We start from the raw sequence: 18,612 nt of genomic DNA, 5'->3' as shown, positions 1-18,612 counted from the left end.
AAGGTCAGCAATCGCTTCTTTCTTTGGGAAGTGAAAAAAAAATGGACAGAACCCGCAGACTTGCGTGTTGAGGCATGGCCAATAGCTGTCAACAGCGTCTGCCAATGCGACACTACATTATGCCTCTGCGTTCGCGTCGCGGCCACTGGCGTGCTCACTGCTCAGGGGTTAGGCAGAGGGGCCGTATTCTGGTATTCCAACGTGGGGCAGAACAAAGGTATACGACGCAGTCAACGCACTCTCAGAACGCGAGAACACGTCAAAATCATCCTTCTCCTGTGGCTGTGTCGGACCTAGCGTGGGACCGTGAGCCCGCAACCTTCTGGTTGGATTCTTTGAGGTGGGGAGGGGAGGGCGAGGGTCTACGCAGTGCGATACGGACTTGGCAAACTGTTGATCTCCGTAAGCAAGTACATACATAGACAGATGACAGATGGATTGACAGGCCAGACAGTTTGGGCCTATCCCATGTGGGAGATTATAGGTTAACGTGTTGAAGGGGATAACGTATCCCCAGAAGGCAGCCGAGCTCAAAGTCTCGGGCGAGTACTTTGCTGGCGGCTTGCAAGTTTTCTTGACGCAGATACTTCCCACGTCAATCGGCGGGCGGGACGGAACCGTTGAGAAGGCCTGGCGGGCCCGGCGGGATCCGGGTCTCCGTGGGAAACCGATACATCGGGAAAGACAGCACCAAGGTGGAAAAGCCAAAGGGCAACCCTGAATGCCTAAGCTTGTGTCAATTTCACAGACGGAAGAACGGTGTCTCGGACCACCTTTCTCTTGGTTTTCTTCTGCTTTGCGAATTGAGTTCGCTTGGCAAGAGGAATTTCATGTTCCTGTGTGGGACGGTCAATCAGGCAGCGACAGAGAACAAGAGAGAGCTGCGTACAGTGGACAGAAGACCCCGAACAGATTGAAATAAGGTGATAGGAATCTAGATGATGGTTGAGCTTGTGCCCAACTTCTATGCTTGCAGAAGAACAATAGAAGGCATTGGAAGTGCCTACTGTATCAAATGGAATATCCCCGCCTCGAGAAAGGTACCTAGGTACGAATACCTTGCGTGAAGACACTTGCTCAGATCTGTTCCTTCCAGAATGGAAGACGAATCCACTCCTCAATCTACCTGAAGTGTCTGAGAGAACAGATGAACTGGGAAGGCAGCTGTTCGGTCAGGTGCACCCCAAGGTTTCATGGTACCTTGGACGAGGAAGCAAGTCAGAAGTCCAACGAACATGATGGAGGTGGCTCTTTCCGTCCGAACCATGGCAAGACGTTGCCAATGAATCGTCTTGTTTCGTGTCTCCTTCCCTCTGACCAAATCCACACTACCGGGCAGTTGCGACGAGTGTTCCAGTCATTGGGGCTTCCTCGCACCTATTGCCTTACGGTACAGTAAGGTAGGTAGGCTGAAGCAGTGTTCCTTCCTTACCTTACTCAAGGACATTAAAAACGGACCGACGAACCTCCTTCATCTCCCTGTGTACGGGGTTAGGTACGGACGAACAGCACTGCGACCAAAACGGTGCCATCCAACGTCTACTGTGTATGGGCTATCCGTCATCTTGTGCACGGTCCAACGCCTACCGTTCCAACATTCACAATCCTATCCCATCCCCTAGTGCCCCCAGGCAGCTCATCATCGGTCATCCACATGCCAGTCAATGGCCAGCTCGGATTCCTCACGGCAACAACTTACCAATGTCAACACATATGATTCAGCAAGAATAGCAGAGACCGCTGATGCGTAGCTAGCTCGGTAATTATGGCACGAATGCTCGAATCTGTTCGCATCATGGCTCAATTGGGTCAAGCACGAAACAGGTGTTTCCTCCCCAACTCCTTCTTTCTGCCCATCGGCCGGACCTTCGGACGCGCTGCCATGATCTATCGACGGGAGTGCCTTTCTAACCTGGTTGGCAAGCCGCAAGCACGACCTGTCCCACTCTTTCGATCGCCTCTGCCATGGTTTTCCCTCTTTTGCATGAGACGGCCGAAGCCAGCCAGGAGGACCACAGATGCCCGCCTGCTTGCGACCCTACCGGCATAGACTGGTGGACCGAAATCCCCATCTCCAAAGACTCCAATTCCCCATCCTGCCTGGCGGTGCCTGTTGTTGGCGTCCCATTCCTTGCACAGTCCCACTCGACCGCCAAGACTACCAACGGGATGCACAACAAAGGTGGATATCATAGGTCCTGGAAACACCGCCAAAGGCCTTCGACGGCATTTATCCCGGTTGGCAGACCACAGTTACACAACGCCATAACGCCAGGAATACAATCGAGATGAAGACACATCCCAGAGTGGACAGTCCAGTATTATTGTCGAGCACATGACGATCTATCAACATTCGACACCGGCCTTTCTCGTCCACTTACATTCCAAACGCCATCAACGCCAACTTAATACACCCGGAGGCCATGCCGTTGCTCGGATACCAGACCCGAAGTTATGGATGAAGAATTTAGATCCGCTTGCCTCCGCCTGAGGTGCTAATTATGAGCCATGCGACAGGAGAACCGGATACAGATATCAGAGAAGCAGCTTCATCATCCTGCGGCGCGTACCGGCTATGAGTTTTGGGCAGACACAATACAAATTATTACAAAGCAGACTTCCAAGCGAAGGATCGCTTAACAGATTTGCATCCTACTGCTGCTCCGGCCCATAATCAGAATTCGGTTGCACCAGCATTGTTGGATCTTCGATCGCCCATCGTTCCATCCCAATTGCAATGCCCATGGCTCATTGCACTTAGGCTCCGCTCCACTTGCAAGTCAAAAGTGGCGCCCCAAATCGGTATGCCGCACCCCAAGCAAAAAGATACTCCATCAACGATCCCCTAGGCTCTCCCACATTCCCACAACCGCTGTTTATTTCGAACATGATGAGCACAAACTACATCACCAGCCTCAGTGCTAACAATTATGACTTGTCTCTGTAGGCTCCGCATGCGCTTCTCTCGTGTCGATGCCGCCAAGACCTGGTAAACACCATCAGGGCGCAATAGGAGTCGTACAAGGTACCATGCATCCCGTTGTCGCTCTGCCTTGATACGGACCATGTTGCAATGCAGCAGCAATAATGTCCCATGGCGCCCCCACTGTTATCTATGTATCTTCGGGCCTTGCGATCGCATATCAACAGAACACGCTCGGAGAACGGAGGCACAGCAGAAGTCGCATCGGAGTCTAGAGGCTGGAAAGACTGCCAAGCAAGGGTGAGGCGTTTCCACGAATATCGATATACGCGTGTTTATGGCTGCTCGCTGCGTCCTTCGGGTAGCAACCGCACCACCATGTACGGATACAGGTTGTCGGCGACAGCAAATAACTCAAGATACCAAAGAAAGGCGATCCGGAGCCCCGGCAAAACATGAACTAGGCTGCCCCATTTGTCAATCATACCCCTGGCTGTCGGCGTGCCTGGCGAGCCCGGCCGCGGGATTGCAAATCAAATGTCTTTTGAAGCTCCCCTGCATGCGCTCCGGACGACTTCCCAGGCCTGACGAATTTGTGAAGATGGCCTTTGCCCGTTTCCTCTTTCAGGGGGGTCATCAATAGGATGGCAATTGTCATAGATACAATATACGGATACCTCGCGACCAAAAGGCCCAAGGACACCTCGGAAAGGACAGCAGGCTGACATGCAGGCATTCTGCGGCCCCAAAGCAACATCAGAATTCGGTTGTTTTCCCGGCCATGTGTGCTGCTGCATTTCAACCTTGGAAGGGAAATTAGCAAGAGACCATCCAAGATGCCAAGTTGTGGTGCAGTGCTTGAGAAGGTGTGCCGCGCATCCCTGCACCCGAGTCGCCTTAGCATCAAAGTTAGACACAGCTTGATATGCCCCCCGGGACTGCTGGTCGCCATCCTGGCCTGCTCTCCACTGGCACCTGGCTTCGCCGCTAGGCTAGGGAAAGCCCTCCGTGGTCCCAAGCTTTTAGCAGCAATCCTTCAGCCGTCCTGGTCTTGTCATCAGCAATTCGTCATATTGGCAGCCGTCAAATCATCGTCTGTGCCACCTCCCTCTCCTTCTTGACTCGGGCGGCTCGATTTTTGGAGAGACAGACAGGACGCTAGCCAGGGCTAGTCGTTCATGAGCTCCGCGACGGAAATACTCAGGGGGCCAACTTTTCTCTCGGAGTGTATACTCTTCAGCTGTCTCGGCCCTTGCAAACTTTTTCAACGCCGCACCGCACCCCGACTTGTTTTTTCGATTGCTCTCGAAATCTTTGGCAGACCAATCGTCTTATCCTTGATGCTTTGGAGCTGGCAGTGCGGCCGACTCATATCTCAAGCCTCGAAGCCCAGAACACCGTTGTTTCCCCCACTTCTCCCGGGAGAAACCCGCTCCCAAGGGCACGCGAACTCGTTTTGCTGAGAGCTACCTTACCCCCTGGCCAATCTCTATTAAAAAGTTGACCTTGTTGATGGATGACGCACCGAATGCTACTCACGGACACTGGACGTAACCTCTTAGGGCGACAGGCCGCGCCACAATCATGGATCCCCGTCTATATTAGCTGCCCTCCTAACGCTCATCCCAAAGACCCAGAAACGGGCGGCTTCTTCGGGGACAACGCCACGAGCTGCCTAGCCAAGACACGGTCTCGCGCGTTCAATGCAACCGACAGCCATTATCAAATCCGCCAGCGCTGGCCGTTGGATGCCTTTAATGCCCAGGGCCGTTCCTCAGTTCGCAGGAGCGGCAACGGCAAAGAAAAAGCAAGACATCGCGAAAGGAAATCGAGGCTGAGAGTCAGCATTTTGTCTGCAGCCAGCCGTTCACACATTTCGGCAATACGAGTACGCGCTTGGATTCCTTGGCGGCAGCGTTCCGTCCCTCTCACAACGCACTTCATCATTGCAATACTGGACAAAACCATCTGCACCACGGCCTCAAGTCGAGTGTGCTGCTCAGCTGAGATTTCTATGGATCGATCTTTACATGATGAGAGTCAATGATTAGAGGCAGACAGGCCAGAGATGAGCGTTGACTCGTCGTTATTGGCTACTTGTCGCCCCAATTAACAACCCTTGTCACAAAATTGGCGGGACACTGATCGACCACCGCTTGCGCCGAACGGAACACCAGGCTTGCCCTCAACAGCGCATACTTGCATCGTTTGGGTTGGCATACGGCGCCTGCAGCGAGTAAACCCAGCAAGCATTATGGAATCAACTTTGGTACCGCGTTGACATGAATATTTTGGCCGGCGCTTTCTAACTTAACTCTCGCTCCTCATCTCCAACCTCCTACACATCAATCTTGACCCAGTTACAAGACCGTATGCGCTCTGTATTCCCTCGAGCGCCGACACACTGGCCATTCGCTCGGATCGAGAGGAGACTACACAAGTGCCGGCGAATAACTCAAACCTAGTACCCAAAGACTCAGTAGAACCAAGTAGTGCCCGAACCGTCGACTTGACTGGATGTAAGAAAGGAGATCTTCAATGTGGATCAGCAAATGGCACAACCGTTGTGCCTGCGGATACCAGTCAACAAGCCACCGAATGGCGCATGGCATCCCTGCTCGGGCTCTCTTTATTAGTGAGGTGACTTTGACCTGTCAAAAATGCTTGCCTATCGTTCGTTCTCCTTTCACTAACGTATCGTGGCTGTGTTGTGCCTCCATGCCGAACCCTCCAAAGTTGGCGACGGCATCAGCTCGCTTCCTCATATGGCAATCTGGCTTTCGGTTCAGGAGCTACTGGTGTGGCAAACACCTCTCAGATTTCTATGGCTTTTCTGGGGTAAGACCGAAACGCGTCCCGTGAAATCCTTCAACTTGTGACAGAAGCATTGTCGTCAATCTGTGGTTTCCAATGAGACGGTCCAGATCCCAGACCGAAGGGCGGTCCAAATTCTCCGGTCCTGGCGGGGACCTTGCTGTGAACTGGGGGTTGTTGTTGACGTTGCAGTACCGCCCTGCCGTTACGCGAAAGAACCAATTTCGGGACAACGCTCAAACGACGGGTCGTCGTCCAAACCCTGCTCTCTATCTTTTGATGCACACACTTTCCCTTTTTTGCGATTCTTGGGACGTTCAAATGAGTTCGGTCCCTCCAACGCGGCCACCCCCAGACTTTTGCCTACTGCATCCCAACTGCAACGAAGATCATTCAGCAAGGTCACGGATGTCCACTGATCCGGCTCGTTGCGATATTGGCTTCATTGGCTGTCGTTTGTCGCGAGACCTGCGGCTCAAGATTCGACTACTGGCGGTATGGCACTTTGATGTCTGCTGGTTGGACCGAGAGACTTATAGCAGCAGCCTTCTCATCTGCAACTTTGCCGCCTCGTACTCCAAGCATGCAGTGAAGCACCATCTGCTCCTCCACACCGACATCAATCCGAATACGCTGATGTGAAATTGCCAGGACCAAGTTGACGATCCCACGTACCGTGGAACGCCCGATGTTGGTCCAAGAGAACGAGGCCCTGGACTTGCCACGCCCGCATCTCAGACACCTCACTTGGCCGCCGGTACATCATACTCGCCAATGAGATACTAACAGCAAAGTGCCGGACCAGAGCTACGGCCGCCCTCCTTCAGCTTCAGGGTTTGTAGGGCTCAGGATCAAATCCTCCGATTCGACTGCCTACGGCCAGCTACTTCTGTGCCGACGAGTTCTTGTGTTGGGACCTGAATTAAGATGTCTTCTTGAACGGATGAATTGCTCTTTGGGAACTCGTGGCGTGGTGCTATCTCGGGAAGGTGCAGAGTCGAGAACCCGGTCTTGTCTGCCGTATCAAAGGAAGATCAGTCAGACGACCGAGTCTTTGCGGATGCCTGCCTTTGTGAGCTCGCCTTGAGGCTTGGCGTGGATGGAATTTCGTCGAAGACTACTGTGAGAAAGCCTTGGTTTTGGCTACATGTGGTCTTGCTTTCTGGCCAGGTAGGATCTCAGTGCACCTTGTAGGTTGAGGTCAGACATCAAAGAAGGGAGAGAGGTCTTGTAGTCAGCGGCATGCTTGGTTGTTCCTGTTGCGTTACCTTTGCGCTTGTCTCTGATATTCTGACCAGAGACTTACCAGTCAGTCTTTTTTGCGATGAGCCCCAGCCCCGGCGTCTATTGCCTTCTTAATTGCGTCCTCTTTCGATACCCCGGATACCTGGTCCTCAGACTTCTTTTCGCAGGCGCTCTACAATCAATGTTGTTATTGACTTGAACGATTTGAGGTGCCAATTTCCGCAATACACATGACTGTCATGTCCGTTGTGATGTGTCCAAGTTCTGGAAAAACTGAGGAAAGCTAATGGCTTTCTCCAATCAAATACTATGTAGGATTGATACCCATATACATACATGTAGATACTTTGTAGGAGGGAATCATAAATCATACATCAACCTAACCTTCTCTTATACTCACATGTGAGCCTCATCCCATTGAGATCGATCTCTTGCGCCTGTCAAGCCGGAAAAAGACCACCACATATCTACCTGTGAAAAAGACGCAAATTGAGCAGATTCAGAAAAAGACTGAAGGCTTAAAACTGGTTTATCAATGCAATCTATACTCCTGGTTGATGGGATAATGCCAAAACTGCATATATTTGCTTACCGATACTTGTTATGCTCACCTCAGTGATTAACAACGCTCCTAGATAGCTTCCCATTTCGCTTACGCCCTTCTGAAGATGTTCTTGCACGACACTGTATCGTGTTTGTGCCGCCAGTTTGAACGGGAGACGTTGTAAGCTTGACAGGCCGCGAAAGCTCCCCTAAAAGAGATGATACCGCTAAGCTGCTCAGGCTCTGACTGTCGATGCCCGACAAGATCGAGACGAGGCCAAATCCCTTACCCAGGGGCTCCGAGTGAAGCATGAAAGTTAGTCCCAGGATGATGACTATCAAGAATGGCTGGATGGCAAGCACCAGATATAGCCCAGGTGATTTCCGTAACGTTGGTCTGTTATAGAATATGATCTGCTCGGCTTGAGGGACTCTGCACTTGACTCGGACGTCTTCGTAAGGTACCTTGGTCTCATTTTTCAACTCCCAGGGCATAGAACTCACATTGAACTCTTCCGAGTTGAAGGCCCCCGAGCCTTTCATGACTGCGTTCCTTGACCACAGCATCGCAGCGACCGATGTGGCCATACATGGCTGCATCCAACGGGACTGAATGCCTATGTTACATGTTTTGTTGTTTCCGCAGAATGGGCCTAGCATTTCTATTAAGGGAAGCATGTACCAAGACCCCAGTGCGAGATATGTGAATGTAAATGGAAGTTGCTGAGGTCAAGCCAAGATTTCATCGTCGCAACGGCCGCTCAGCAGCTGAAAACGGCCTTGTGTGACTCATCAAGTTCCATTACATTATTACCGGTAGGTGTTATACAGATAGACATGTTTGGAAATGGACTCACATTCCGGGTTGGTTGGTTCCAGCCCAATATACTGTATCGATTGATCCGAGTCAGATTTCCGGTTCGTGAGTGTGAGTGACCACCCGTTGAACATGTCTTTGGTATCGAAGTCCCAGGCGTTTCTGTTCAGACAATGAGACACTAAGTCGCTTTCGAATGTCTGTCGATCCGAGTCCATCATCTTATTGAAGGTGGCTACTGTCCCTGTCACCGTTGCAGCGATGGTCCATAATTCACCTATTGCGAGACGCTCCTGTGTTGCGATCACATAAAATGCCTGGATAGTATCAAGCGCCGCGGCGCTTGTTTCATTCAACAGTAAGATATTGTAGTCATATGTGCTCGGCAGTGTTGGGAAAGGTGGCTCAGAGCCATTTGAGCTGAGCTTTGTGGCTTCCCGAAAATCCGTGGTTGCGTTGAAAAACCCAGAGACGCCGTTGAACGAAAGTATGCCAGGCGGCTGGAACATGCCATAATAGGTCTTGTTGGAGATGTAGTCAAAGCTGTTGATCTCCATCCGACTCGCCAAATCTGACCTCTATGAGAATGAACAGGTTCGGCGCGACGCTGCCTAAGCATAGACTCGTGATGCTGAGAAGGAATCCGACGACAATGAGCTGGTTGTTACCGACACCGAGATACCAAGAGATGGATTCATGAGAAACCACCAATATTCCTAAGGCGAGGTAGATGAAGGACAGTATAACCATCCCTGGGTCCGAATAGTAGAATCTCTTCTTCATCGTTGGTTTGCCAAGCAGTGGAAGATCTCAGAAAGCTGACTGAGGCGTGTACAGGACCCTGTGGGCGTGATGCCAGGTCTGCCGTGACTGCTGCTTCTATGCAAGAGATTCCGCGATACGTCGCGGTCAAGCATGTCATGTTCTTCTGTGCCATATGGGCGAAGAGGTATCGGCGACATACTGTGACCGTGAGAGGAACCGTCTATCGGACTCCATGTTGAGGCCACTGAGATGGAAAGTGCGGCCCCTTGACGGACTTGGTGCGATAATGTCGTCGTCTAATTTCGGGACCCGGACGATAGGCTTTCCAATTGATGATGCTCCTGTCCTCAAGTGGGCGGTCTCAAGTCGCAACCATCCGACTGCCTAGGGTCTCGAAGTGACATTCACGGCGAAAGTAGCTGGCTTTATAGGGATAAGCCGCAAGCTCTTACAGCCTGATCTTGAGACGACCTGGACGGTGGGCAAGTGACGTGCACGAATGAGGCCCAGCAGAAGGACGTCGGAATTTGCATCGACTAAACCGCAAATCAGAAGTACGCCTGACCTTTGGAGAAGAATGCCTAGCTCAAGATTTTGGATTGATTGCTCTCCCAATGAGCTCCTGGGTGCATGCCACACAGCCTGGCACACCTCGTAACCAGCGTTCGCAGAATTGCAGTCATTTCTGGTCTGCTGTCACGAGAAGTACCCTCCACGGGCCATATCTGATGGAAAGCATCATATGATGAGGTCGTATGATGAGGCCCAAATTCAGCCCATCGACTGCCAGAAACAATAGCGTCATCATGTCCGGCACTACTGTTTCTCCTGGTAGCCCTATTATATTTCGAAGTTACTCACAAAATAGATTGAATTAATCAGCAATTAGGTATCGACCTCTATAAGAGTACCTATATTTATATGCCATTTAGTATTTAATGGGATAGCCTGATGAGATGTTTCAGAGAAGCTCCCAGGAACCTGTGTGATATATCAGGGACAGTAACACCGATCTCAGTTAGCATATAAGCATGTGTTCCAAGACCGTGTAGTGTCAGCATTGGAAAGAAATCTGGTATACATACCCCAAGGAGTAATTGTTTACGGCCATTACTACGACTTCGCTTCAATGTTTGACTTTCAACATCGCCGAACACAAAGCGCCGTATTTAATGTGCGATCATTTATGACTGAAACATGCTACTCAAGCACATCAATATGTAAGACGCAGCATGTGGAAACATGCATCTTTTCTTCCTTGAGCTAAGCTTAGGGGAGAAGGCTCTGAAGTTCCTTTATCTGCTATCGCCATTGCTCAATTCACCTTAACTCCCCGGGATCCCTCTCTCGTCGAGGCAAGACATCATGCAGTCGCCAGCAGCGTTGCAGGCAGTCAGTGACAAGCTCTTAGGCTGCCTCACCGTTTAGTGTTTACCAAGGAAGCATTACCGCTGTTGTCTTCGTAACTAACCAGCAAGTAGAACCCGGCAAAATGTTGTGGCAGGTGATGACACGCAGCAAGGAGTATATAAAGGTATTGAAAGCAACTGGTATTAATCCAACCAGAACGAAGAAAGGAAGATAGTTTATGTACTAAGCGAATGGAATTCACGTGTTAAAGCGCGTGATAGCTTTCCTGACGAGTGCTGAAACCATCCTTGTTCCGTGATAGATATTATATGTCGATCTTGACCGTACGGATACTTGGGACACGCAGGAAACTTTTCTTCTCTGGATGCTGATGTCTGCTAAGAAGGGTGGGATTATAGCAAAGGTGCTAGTGGGTTACCGGTGGGCTGCCGGTGTCTCCGATATTTGGCGGATAATTGATTGCTTCTGGGGAAGGTTTCAGGCGGAACTGAACATTTCCTGACGTTTGAGGTCAAACTCTGTCTTGTTGTGGCGGTGTAATTAGTGGGTGTACGAGTAATGTCATCACGTGCAATCCTCCTCACTGCATTGTTCCTAGGACCTATTGACTATTCAATTCGTATTGCTCAAGCATAGTCGCCATTCGCGCTGAGGAAACTGCGAGACCGAGTCTTGAAAACTAAGATTCCGCACGGTTTAAGTGAGTTATGAGTCATGCGGTATGAGAGTAATCAAGAATGATTGCAGATACAGCGTTGATAGACATTCAATTGCGTAATTAGTTGTCGGTCGAATCCTTATTGAATCTCGAGAGCTATCATTACAGCCCGAAATAAGGGTTCCTTTGAAGAGAGCAAAAAAGCCGTGCTCCTTTGATATCACGAAAACTGACGTACTTCATACATGAGGGCTCTTGACTATCACGTCAACTACCTAGCCTTCTTATTGCAAGAGGCTGGGTTGAAGTGAGAGGTCTTAAAATCGAATGAAAAAGAAAACGAGCATTGTTGAGATTATGGACCTATGCAACATCAATATGATGTTGCTATGCGAAGTTATTTCGACTAAGGACGGCCTGAGCCTACGAGTAATAAGTAAAGAGAGATGGGGCAGACCGAATTTCTTCATCAAGGCCTTCCTTCTTTGTCTCACAAATTTGATAACCGAGCTATTGAAATGCTTGACAAAAACTCTATTCTTGCCCTGCTGATTGTCGCGTTGTCCGGATGAACTACCTGACTCAGTGACCCAGTGTGCTGGTCCACCAGTGATGGCCGAGACTTCGTCTTGACAATGGTGCCGGAACGTGAAAACAAGGGGGTTTTCACGTACAGAACAGGACTACAGCGTACCAAGTAGGCCACTTGATCACCAGAACATCTCTGTTATGCTATTATTTCGCTGGATCCTTGGCAGGCACTTTCCGAGACTCAACCGTGCCTTGTGTCAGGTTTGTGTCAGCTGTCCAGAACATCTAGTCAGGCCACCCAGACCTAGACAAACGTCGAAAGAGCCCCTGTCAAAAACTCCATGTAGGTATTCAGTTAAATACTTCCAGATTGTTCTCTCAGGATACCTAGTCAAGATGAGTTACGCATTCAATCTCTCTCAAGCTTCAAGGAACACTGTATATCTGTTCACTCTCTAAACAAAGTTGTTAGCAACTCTCTCTTTTATTCTCCTTCACTATTGCCAAGCTGCGAAATCTTTTGTTGACCGAAGATATTATACCATTACAAAATGCAACTGTCTACCATTATTTTTGCTCTCTTTGCAGGCGTTGCCTTCGCCAGCCCTGCTAGTCTCGAGATTCGCCAGACAACCAATACAGCTGTACGTTAGCTATGCCCCCTGCCTTTCTAACGCAAACGCTGACCAACATGTTATAGTGCGATCTTTGCCGCAAAGATTGCTTCTTTGGGAAAGGAAGCAATGCCGTCTTTGAGAAGTGTTTGAACACATGCAATAAGGACTTGGGTTGCACGCTTACACCTTAACAGCCGCAAGGTACGGTTCCCTAAACTACATTTGAAATGATTGAAATCGGCTGACACGTAGGGCTAGAAATATTTGCGGTATGGAATTATGTATAAGGAACTCAGGCTAAACCTAATATAAATATTTGGTTCACTCAGGATTGCGACCTCTTCCTCCTCTTGCTCTGACTACCTACGACGCTATCTCTGTGATGTCGTTGTGCCCCAAAAGTACAGCGGCAAATAGCATGTCGAGGTCGCCGAGCAGAAACTTGAGACAGAACGTGATATGGTAGCCGGATTGTCTGCTAATGGTCTAATTTCATCAGACTGAACATGCAAACACCTAGTGCCCAAAACAAGATGACCAAGTCGAGCTATAGTACTGTTCTGCATTCTGAGATCTAGACATGATAAAGCTTTTGGTCTCATTTAGAACACCAAATATCAATAAGTCCAGAGCTAATGGTCCGTCAGGTATCTACGCCAACGTTTTGATACTCTTCCAGTAGGAGACATATGCCCTGATCAAATTTTCCCCCACCGACGTCATATTGGCCAAGGTCGAACTCACATTGCGAGAATTGCTGGTATCTAGGACAACAAATCCACACGACATTTTGGCGAAATCCTCTCGAAGGAATCGTGTGAGACCTGCAGCAGGGTTGCCTGGTTCCGGTATAGTATCGACCAAGTCGAGCCAGGCCTCGAGCGGGATGATGGACGACCTGCTTATCCGTAGTTCCTCAGACATCAGTCTGACAACTTCCTCCCAGCTCTGCCGGGCTGGGTTCTCTAGATGGTAGACTGCACTGAGTGGTTCTTGATGGAAGAGAATCTCGCTGAGGGCTTCGGCAGCTATATCGACCGGCAACCACGACAAGGTCTAGCAAAGTTTATTAGCAAAATGGAATTGCCCCAATGTTCAAGCTAGCAGAACAGCCTTTTCTCTGACATCTTGACTTACCCCACGCAGGTCGGGAAATTTCCCCAGCTTTTGAGAAGAAGCACAAAGGGCTACAAAGTGCTCAGAAGCGTTCCAGTAGCCGGTGGTAGAGCCGGCAATCTGGCCGACTCTAACCACCGCCGCCTCTATCTCAGGATGGTCCTGTGCCGTGCGTCCGATGATTTTCTCGCAGACAAGCTTGGCTTTGGCATAGCCGAGATCTAGCGTCCAGCTTTGATCCTCGACAGACGTCTCGGGAATCAAAGTCTGTCCCTTGATTGACGGATAGTTCCCCACCGTAGAAATGGAGGATACCAGTAACAGCTTTGGCTTCTGTGCCCGGTGAATGCTCGCTTGGCGCGCTAGCTGGATGAGGTTCAGCAAGCTTGAGAATGAAGCCTCGAACGACTGCAGACCCATTTTGAAGTTCATGGGCCACGCAATATGTACGATGTGAGTTACCCTAGCCGCGAGACGCAGGTACTCGGCCTCTGGCAAGCCGAGCCACTGATCTGCAGTATTTGTTTCGTGGACTTCCAACTTCTTCCAAGCTTTCTCATCGACAGAGACTTTTCGTAACGTTACCGCATGTTTCTGAGCTTCTGTAGGGTTTCCTTTTCTAGGTCTATTCAAGCAAATGACATTGCTCACGTTATCATCCGCAAGGAGCCGCCCAACGAAGAAAGACCCGAGACTGCCAGTGCCGCCCGTGAGCAATACCACGGATTTTCGCTGCTCTCGGTGAATGCCTCTGCTGGAGTACTTGTCTACCAGCTGTTCGATAAGCTTTGTTTCGGTAATGACTCCATTTGTCTTGGACGAACTGGGAATCAGTGCCTCAACCAGCTTATTCACAGAAGGGTTGCGGTAGACGATGTCATCTTTAATCATGTCCGCGGAGAGGAGGTTGGCTGTCCCAGGCTTAGAGGCGGCATACGTTGCGCGCAGTGAAGCCGTCAGCAGTCTTCGTAGTCTCGTCGCTTGAAGGCTATCCATGCCGCCTGAAAAGAAATCATCGTCGTCCTCCCAATCACGGCCGTTGTCTAACCCCAGAACGTCCTGGGTAACGAGATTTCTGATACTGGACGCAGGCGAGGATAGGTCGATTGGTGGTGCAACCATGCTTGCCTCAAGATCACAGTAGACTGCCGCCATCTCATCGGCAAACTTCCTTGACACTGCGCTCCGGAGAACAGTGCCCTTGTCTGATCTCGGGAGCGCTTCGGGAGCGACGACGAGAATCGCGGTAGACGATGTAATTCTTGCATGAGAATCCATTTGACGGCCTGCTTCCTCAATTGCCGGCCAGATCGACGCCTTGAAGCTGGCCATCTCGCTGGGTTCGACGGGTCTGACAGGCTCTATAATGACACCGAGTTCGAACTGTCCTTCACCGAAAGCAGTTGCGTCTCTCACGTCCTCATGCTGTCTGAGCAGGGATTCCAATATCGTTGGCCTCACCTTCTCTCCGGTGGCAAGACAGATCAGGTCGTCTTTGCGGCCCGTAATCACAAAATCCAGCTGTCCCACGTCATCGGCCGAGGCGCATTCCGTGCGTGCTACGATTATATCCTGCAGTTCGAAGCGCTCCTGCCACCCAAACGGCTTCATGCTCAGCTTGTAGCTGTAAGATCGTTCTGCTTCGGATTCGGTCTGCGCACTCTCTTCTGCATCTGCATCGATGAGGTCAAGCTTCACTTGAAGCGGTCCGAGTATATCAGCACGCAGTCGCAGTCGACGCCAGTCGTGTTCCTTGCCGGGCACGAAAAAAGGTGTCATTGGACCAGTCTCTGTCGCACCGTACTGGCCGACGAGTCTCACGCCCGAACGTTCAAGTCTCTCACCGACCGAGGGTTTGGGTCTGCCGCCACCGAAGCCCGCGTAATCTAGCTTGCGAAGGATATCATGTCCTCTGCCATCTGGCAAGCCCTCAATTTCCTCCAAGATAGACGGAACTGTCAATAACGCCTTCGCTTGCGAGTCCTCTATGAGGGCTGCGATGCTGGCACCGTTGGGGATGGTGGAAGGTACAGGGGCGCAAAATGTCTTGCCGATATTGAGGGACAGGCAGACGGATACGAAGCCAAAACCCTGCCTCTGTGGTCAGATGCGATACTGGAAATAGATTCGTTTCTTCTGTTAACTTACGTGAAAGAACGGTAGTGTAGAGACCGTCAGTCCATGAGCTTCTTTGGTCGATTCGAAGTTGTGGCATGTGGCGTAGCTCAGAAAGTATCGATGAGAGCAAGGTATCGGCTTTGGGAGACCCGAAGTCCCTGAGGAATGTAGGATGAGAACCTGGCGATCATCTTCCGAAACGTAGTGATCCGCATCGGCAGCGCGAAAGGTGTGACTCTGGTCTTCTGCGGGCTCATCTGCAAGGAACGACTCGTAGCCGGATACAGAGCGGATCATGATCGTGCTCTCATCAGGGATCTCTTTTCCATCTTGAGTTTCAGCACCAACTGCCTCGAAAGCAAGGGGCAATAGGCGCGGAGACACAAGAGCAAGTTTCACGCCCGTTTCGCGGATAAGATGTCGTGCGGACGGCGCACTCAGACGCGCCGACAGGAGGACAACTGGCACGCCCATGCCCATACAGGCGAGCACACAGATGACCAAGCCAACATGGCTCTCCATGAGCACCGCGACGGGGGCGCATTTATTCACGCTACCATCGGCTTCAGTCTTCGGTGCATGAAGACTGGTTGCCTGTTCCTTGAGCCATGCCTGGCAGCGGATGATGGCGCGCTGTAGCGTCTCATAGCTCAAGGGCACAAAATTGTGGCCATTTCCAGCCGCATTTGCGTCGGCTTGGAGACAAAATAGGTGCTTGGGGTTGCTTTTGGCGTGGAAGTCGACCAATTCGGGAAGCGTTCGCAGGCCGGACGTTGAAGCGGGCTCTAGGCTCACCTTGGGCGTTCTGAAAGACGACATTGACGCATAGGTATCCGGATGACTGGGGAAGATGGGTGAATAGGATAACTTGGATTGTGGCAGCCAACGCGTGTATTCTGAAGTGGTATGCCAGTGGCACCATCAAGAACAACTCGATATTTGTTGTCACACTCACTACAAACAATAGGGCATTTGATTGAACCAATCAGATGTACTTGGACCCAAGTCGGGCTACTGCGCTGGGCGCAGAAGTAGCAGAACTCGGGTCCTTGCTGAAATTCCTGGACCAGAATTATGACGATGTCTGTCGAGGATGATGTGTGCAAAGATTTGGCACATAATTTCAGCAGTATCGAGAGACAAAAAAGATGTGTCACGCCATCAATTTGCCTTCTATGAGGAGTTGTCATGAGTTCATCCATTCAATATGGTCGCGTATGCGCGGTACAAATATATATACATGCGTATTATACACTACTCGAGACTTATGGGTGATTATTGACGGTACAGTTGATCTTGAGACCAGCGCTGTGCTTCATGACGCTTCCTATTATCTCGTTGGCGATTATCGGGTCTACTTGGTCCAGAGACAAAGTGACAAGACCCATCTGTCCATTGTCCTTCGATGGATTCTCAGCGCGAGTCACTGACCCGAGAGAAGCTCTTGGAGAAGCCTCGCCTTTGACACGTTTCCTTGCTCTTGAGATATGAATAGTATCCGAAATACCAGCCGTGTTGACATCAAAACTTCCATAGCTGGAGTCATGAAAGTAACTTTGATCAGTGGGACCTTCATCCCACCATGAGGGCCGGGAATCCAGCGAAACTGAGGTGTCATTCTCAAGCGAATTGAGCCAAGACATCCAATCGCTATCCGGAGTTTGAATAGCCGAATTCCCCGATGAGTGATCTGAGGTGCCTATGCAGCTCGGGTCGAACATGTCGAAAGTAGTACCTGGCAACTCCAGAGCGGGTACTGCCAAGAATGTGTCTGAGTGACGGTAGTCTGGTATGATCGTAGACGTGGGCCCGAGTTCTGTTGCCTCCACTGGTTCATCGGACAGGAGACTCATGTCCATCACGAGCTGATGCTTCTGATTTCCGCTTGAGTCGGTCATTTCACACTCGGAACCTTCATCAAATACGTCGTAACCGTCACCCTCGCAACTCTCGTCCTCATCATTAACGTCAGGACTACTGCTGGCCATTTCCTCGTCATGGGTCTCCGGTAATGACCGTGAAGAGGAATTCGAGTCATTAGCTTGTGCATGTCGACTCCTGCGGCCGAGAATGAGACTCCTGTGAGCCATGGTCAGCCGTAAATCCATACAGATGGCTCAGATTTTTCGACTTGCCTGTTGCGTAGATCGTGGGTGGAACGATCCGGCAGCTCGGTAAGACCAATCTGCTTCCAGTTGTTTCCAAACTTACCCATCGCGTCCAATAACGTCTTGTCCTCCTCGGGGGTCCATGAACAATGCTTAACGTCGGGTCCCAATACATGTTGCCAACGTTTCGCGCATTCTGCAGCAAGGATGCACCTCAGCACTGAAGGGGAAACAATGGTGGGATATTAACGACGCTGATTTCTACTTACGGTCGGCATTTCTACTTTGAACCATGGCCCCTACTTGTGACCATCTATGACAAGGGTGGAGGTTAGCATTGATGAGACCCGAGAAATGGGTAATAGGGAAGCGTGGGGTGAACCAACTTGCACCCGAGTTGCGCCACGGCCTTCTGCAACCTCTCGTCTTCTTCTTGTGTCCAAGCACCTTTTCGAATATCGACTTGGATCTTTGCCCACCGCTTGCGGCAGTCCTTGTTGGTACGGCCCGGTAATGACATGGCGATGTCGTTCCAGTTTTGGACGTTCCCGCCTTGGCGCACTGGGAGATGGAGATCTTTGTTAGATTTGGCAGCACGCGTAACAAGGGGGCAGATGGGGTTGGTACTTTTTCCCTGCACCTCTCGTTTGAGTATGTCATCTTCTTGGCTCGTCCACCATCTTCTTTCTCTGGTAGGAGCCATGTTGTTTTCCGGATTTTATGTAAAAGCGAGGACAAGATAAGCAGATGCCAGTAGTGTTCTATGAAGACAGCCTGAAGCTTGAAGTGGTCTACAAAGGTTCACTGTCTGATTCGCTCTTATGAAGAAAGACGTACCGCATGTGAGCTGGTATCTAGATAGATATATGATGAACGGGGGCGATGATTAGAACGCGCCTCCATCGTTTCCCAGCGCAGCCTACTTTCGAGGACCTCCACTGTGCCGCGCCCTGGCTCGTAAGCGAAGGAATCAAATGAGCGCAGTT

At 50.5% G+C, this 18,612-nt stretch overlaps 5 protein-coding genes across 5 annotated transcripts, besides 1 other annotated feature; 2 read left to right on the top strand and 3 right to left on the bottom strand.

The window, feature by feature from the left end:
- Positions 1 to 595: 595 nt before the first annotated feature.
- Positions 596 to 676: a sequence feature (Short protein (CCOS01_01497, KAK1540183.1) was converted to a misc_feature.).
- Positions 677 to 1,965: 1,289 nt separating this feature from the next.
- Positions 1,966 to 3,057, top strand: CCOS01_01496 (uncharacterized protein; the record flags this gene model as incomplete). Its single annotated transcript, XM_060449691.1, has 3 exons — positions 1,966 to 2,182; positions 2,617 to 2,802; positions 2,948 to 3,057. The coding sequence occupies 3 exons, from the start codon at positions 1,966 to 1,968 to the stop codon at positions 3,055 to 3,057; spliced, it is 513 nt and encodes a 170-aa protein (XP_060321129.1).
- A 4,577-nt stretch (positions 3,058 to 7,634) lies between these two features.
- Positions 7,635 to 8,899, bottom strand: CCOS01_01495 (uncharacterized protein; the record flags this gene model as incomplete). The annotated part of the gene is made up of 3 exons (XM_060449690.1): positions 7,635 to 7,772; positions 8,030 to 8,142; positions 8,383 to 8,899. 3 exons carry the CDS (start codon positions 8,897 to 8,899, stop codon positions 7,635 to 7,637), a joined length of 768 nt encoding a protein of 255 aa, XP_060321128.1.
- A 3,319-nt stretch (positions 8,900 to 12,218) lies between these two features.
- On the top strand, positions 12,219 to 12,475 carry CCOS01_01494 (uncharacterized protein; the record flags this gene model as incomplete). The annotated part of the gene is made up of 2 exons (XM_060449689.1): positions 12,219 to 12,311; positions 12,368 to 12,475. The coding sequence occupies 2 exons, from the start codon at positions 12,219 to 12,221 to the stop codon at positions 12,473 to 12,475; spliced, it is 201 nt and encodes a 66-aa protein (XP_060321127.1).
- A 172-nt stretch (positions 12,476 to 12,647) lies between these two features.
- On the bottom strand, positions 12,648 to 16,337 carry CCOS01_01493 (uncharacterized protein; the record flags this gene model as incomplete). The annotated part of the gene is made up of 4 exons (XM_060449688.1): positions 12,648 to 12,770; positions 13,029 to 13,340; positions 13,422 to 15,491; positions 15,549 to 16,337. The coding sequence occupies 4 exons, from the start codon at positions 16,335 to 16,337 to the stop codon at positions 12,648 to 12,650; spliced, it is 3,294 nt and encodes a 1,097-aa protein (XP_060321126.1).
- Positions 16,338 to 16,783: 446 nt separating this feature from the next.
- On the bottom strand, positions 16,784 to 18,329 carry CCOS01_01492 (myb family transcription factor; the record flags this gene model as incomplete). The annotated part of the gene is made up of 4 exons (XM_060449687.1): positions 16,784 to 17,597; positions 17,730 to 17,754; positions 17,896 to 17,939; positions 18,013 to 18,329. 4 exons carry the CDS (start codon positions 18,327 to 18,329, stop codon positions 16,784 to 16,786), a joined length of 1,200 nt encoding a protein of 399 aa, XP_060321125.1.
- Between the last annotated feature and the right edge of the window lie 283 nt (positions 18,330 to 18,612).

The sequence above is a fragment of the Colletotrichum costaricense genome, assembly GCF_030867565.1.
Source record: "Colletotrichum costaricense strain IMI 309622 chromosome Unknown Scaffold_1.1, whole genome shotgun sequence".
NCBI classification, from domain to species: domain Eukaryota; kingdom Fungi; phylum Ascomycota; class Sordariomycetes; order Glomerellales; family Glomerellaceae; genus Colletotrichum; species Colletotrichum costaricense.
The sequence above is the reverse complement of the archived record's forward strand: the minus strand, read 5'-3'. Positions and strand labels throughout refer to the sequence as shown.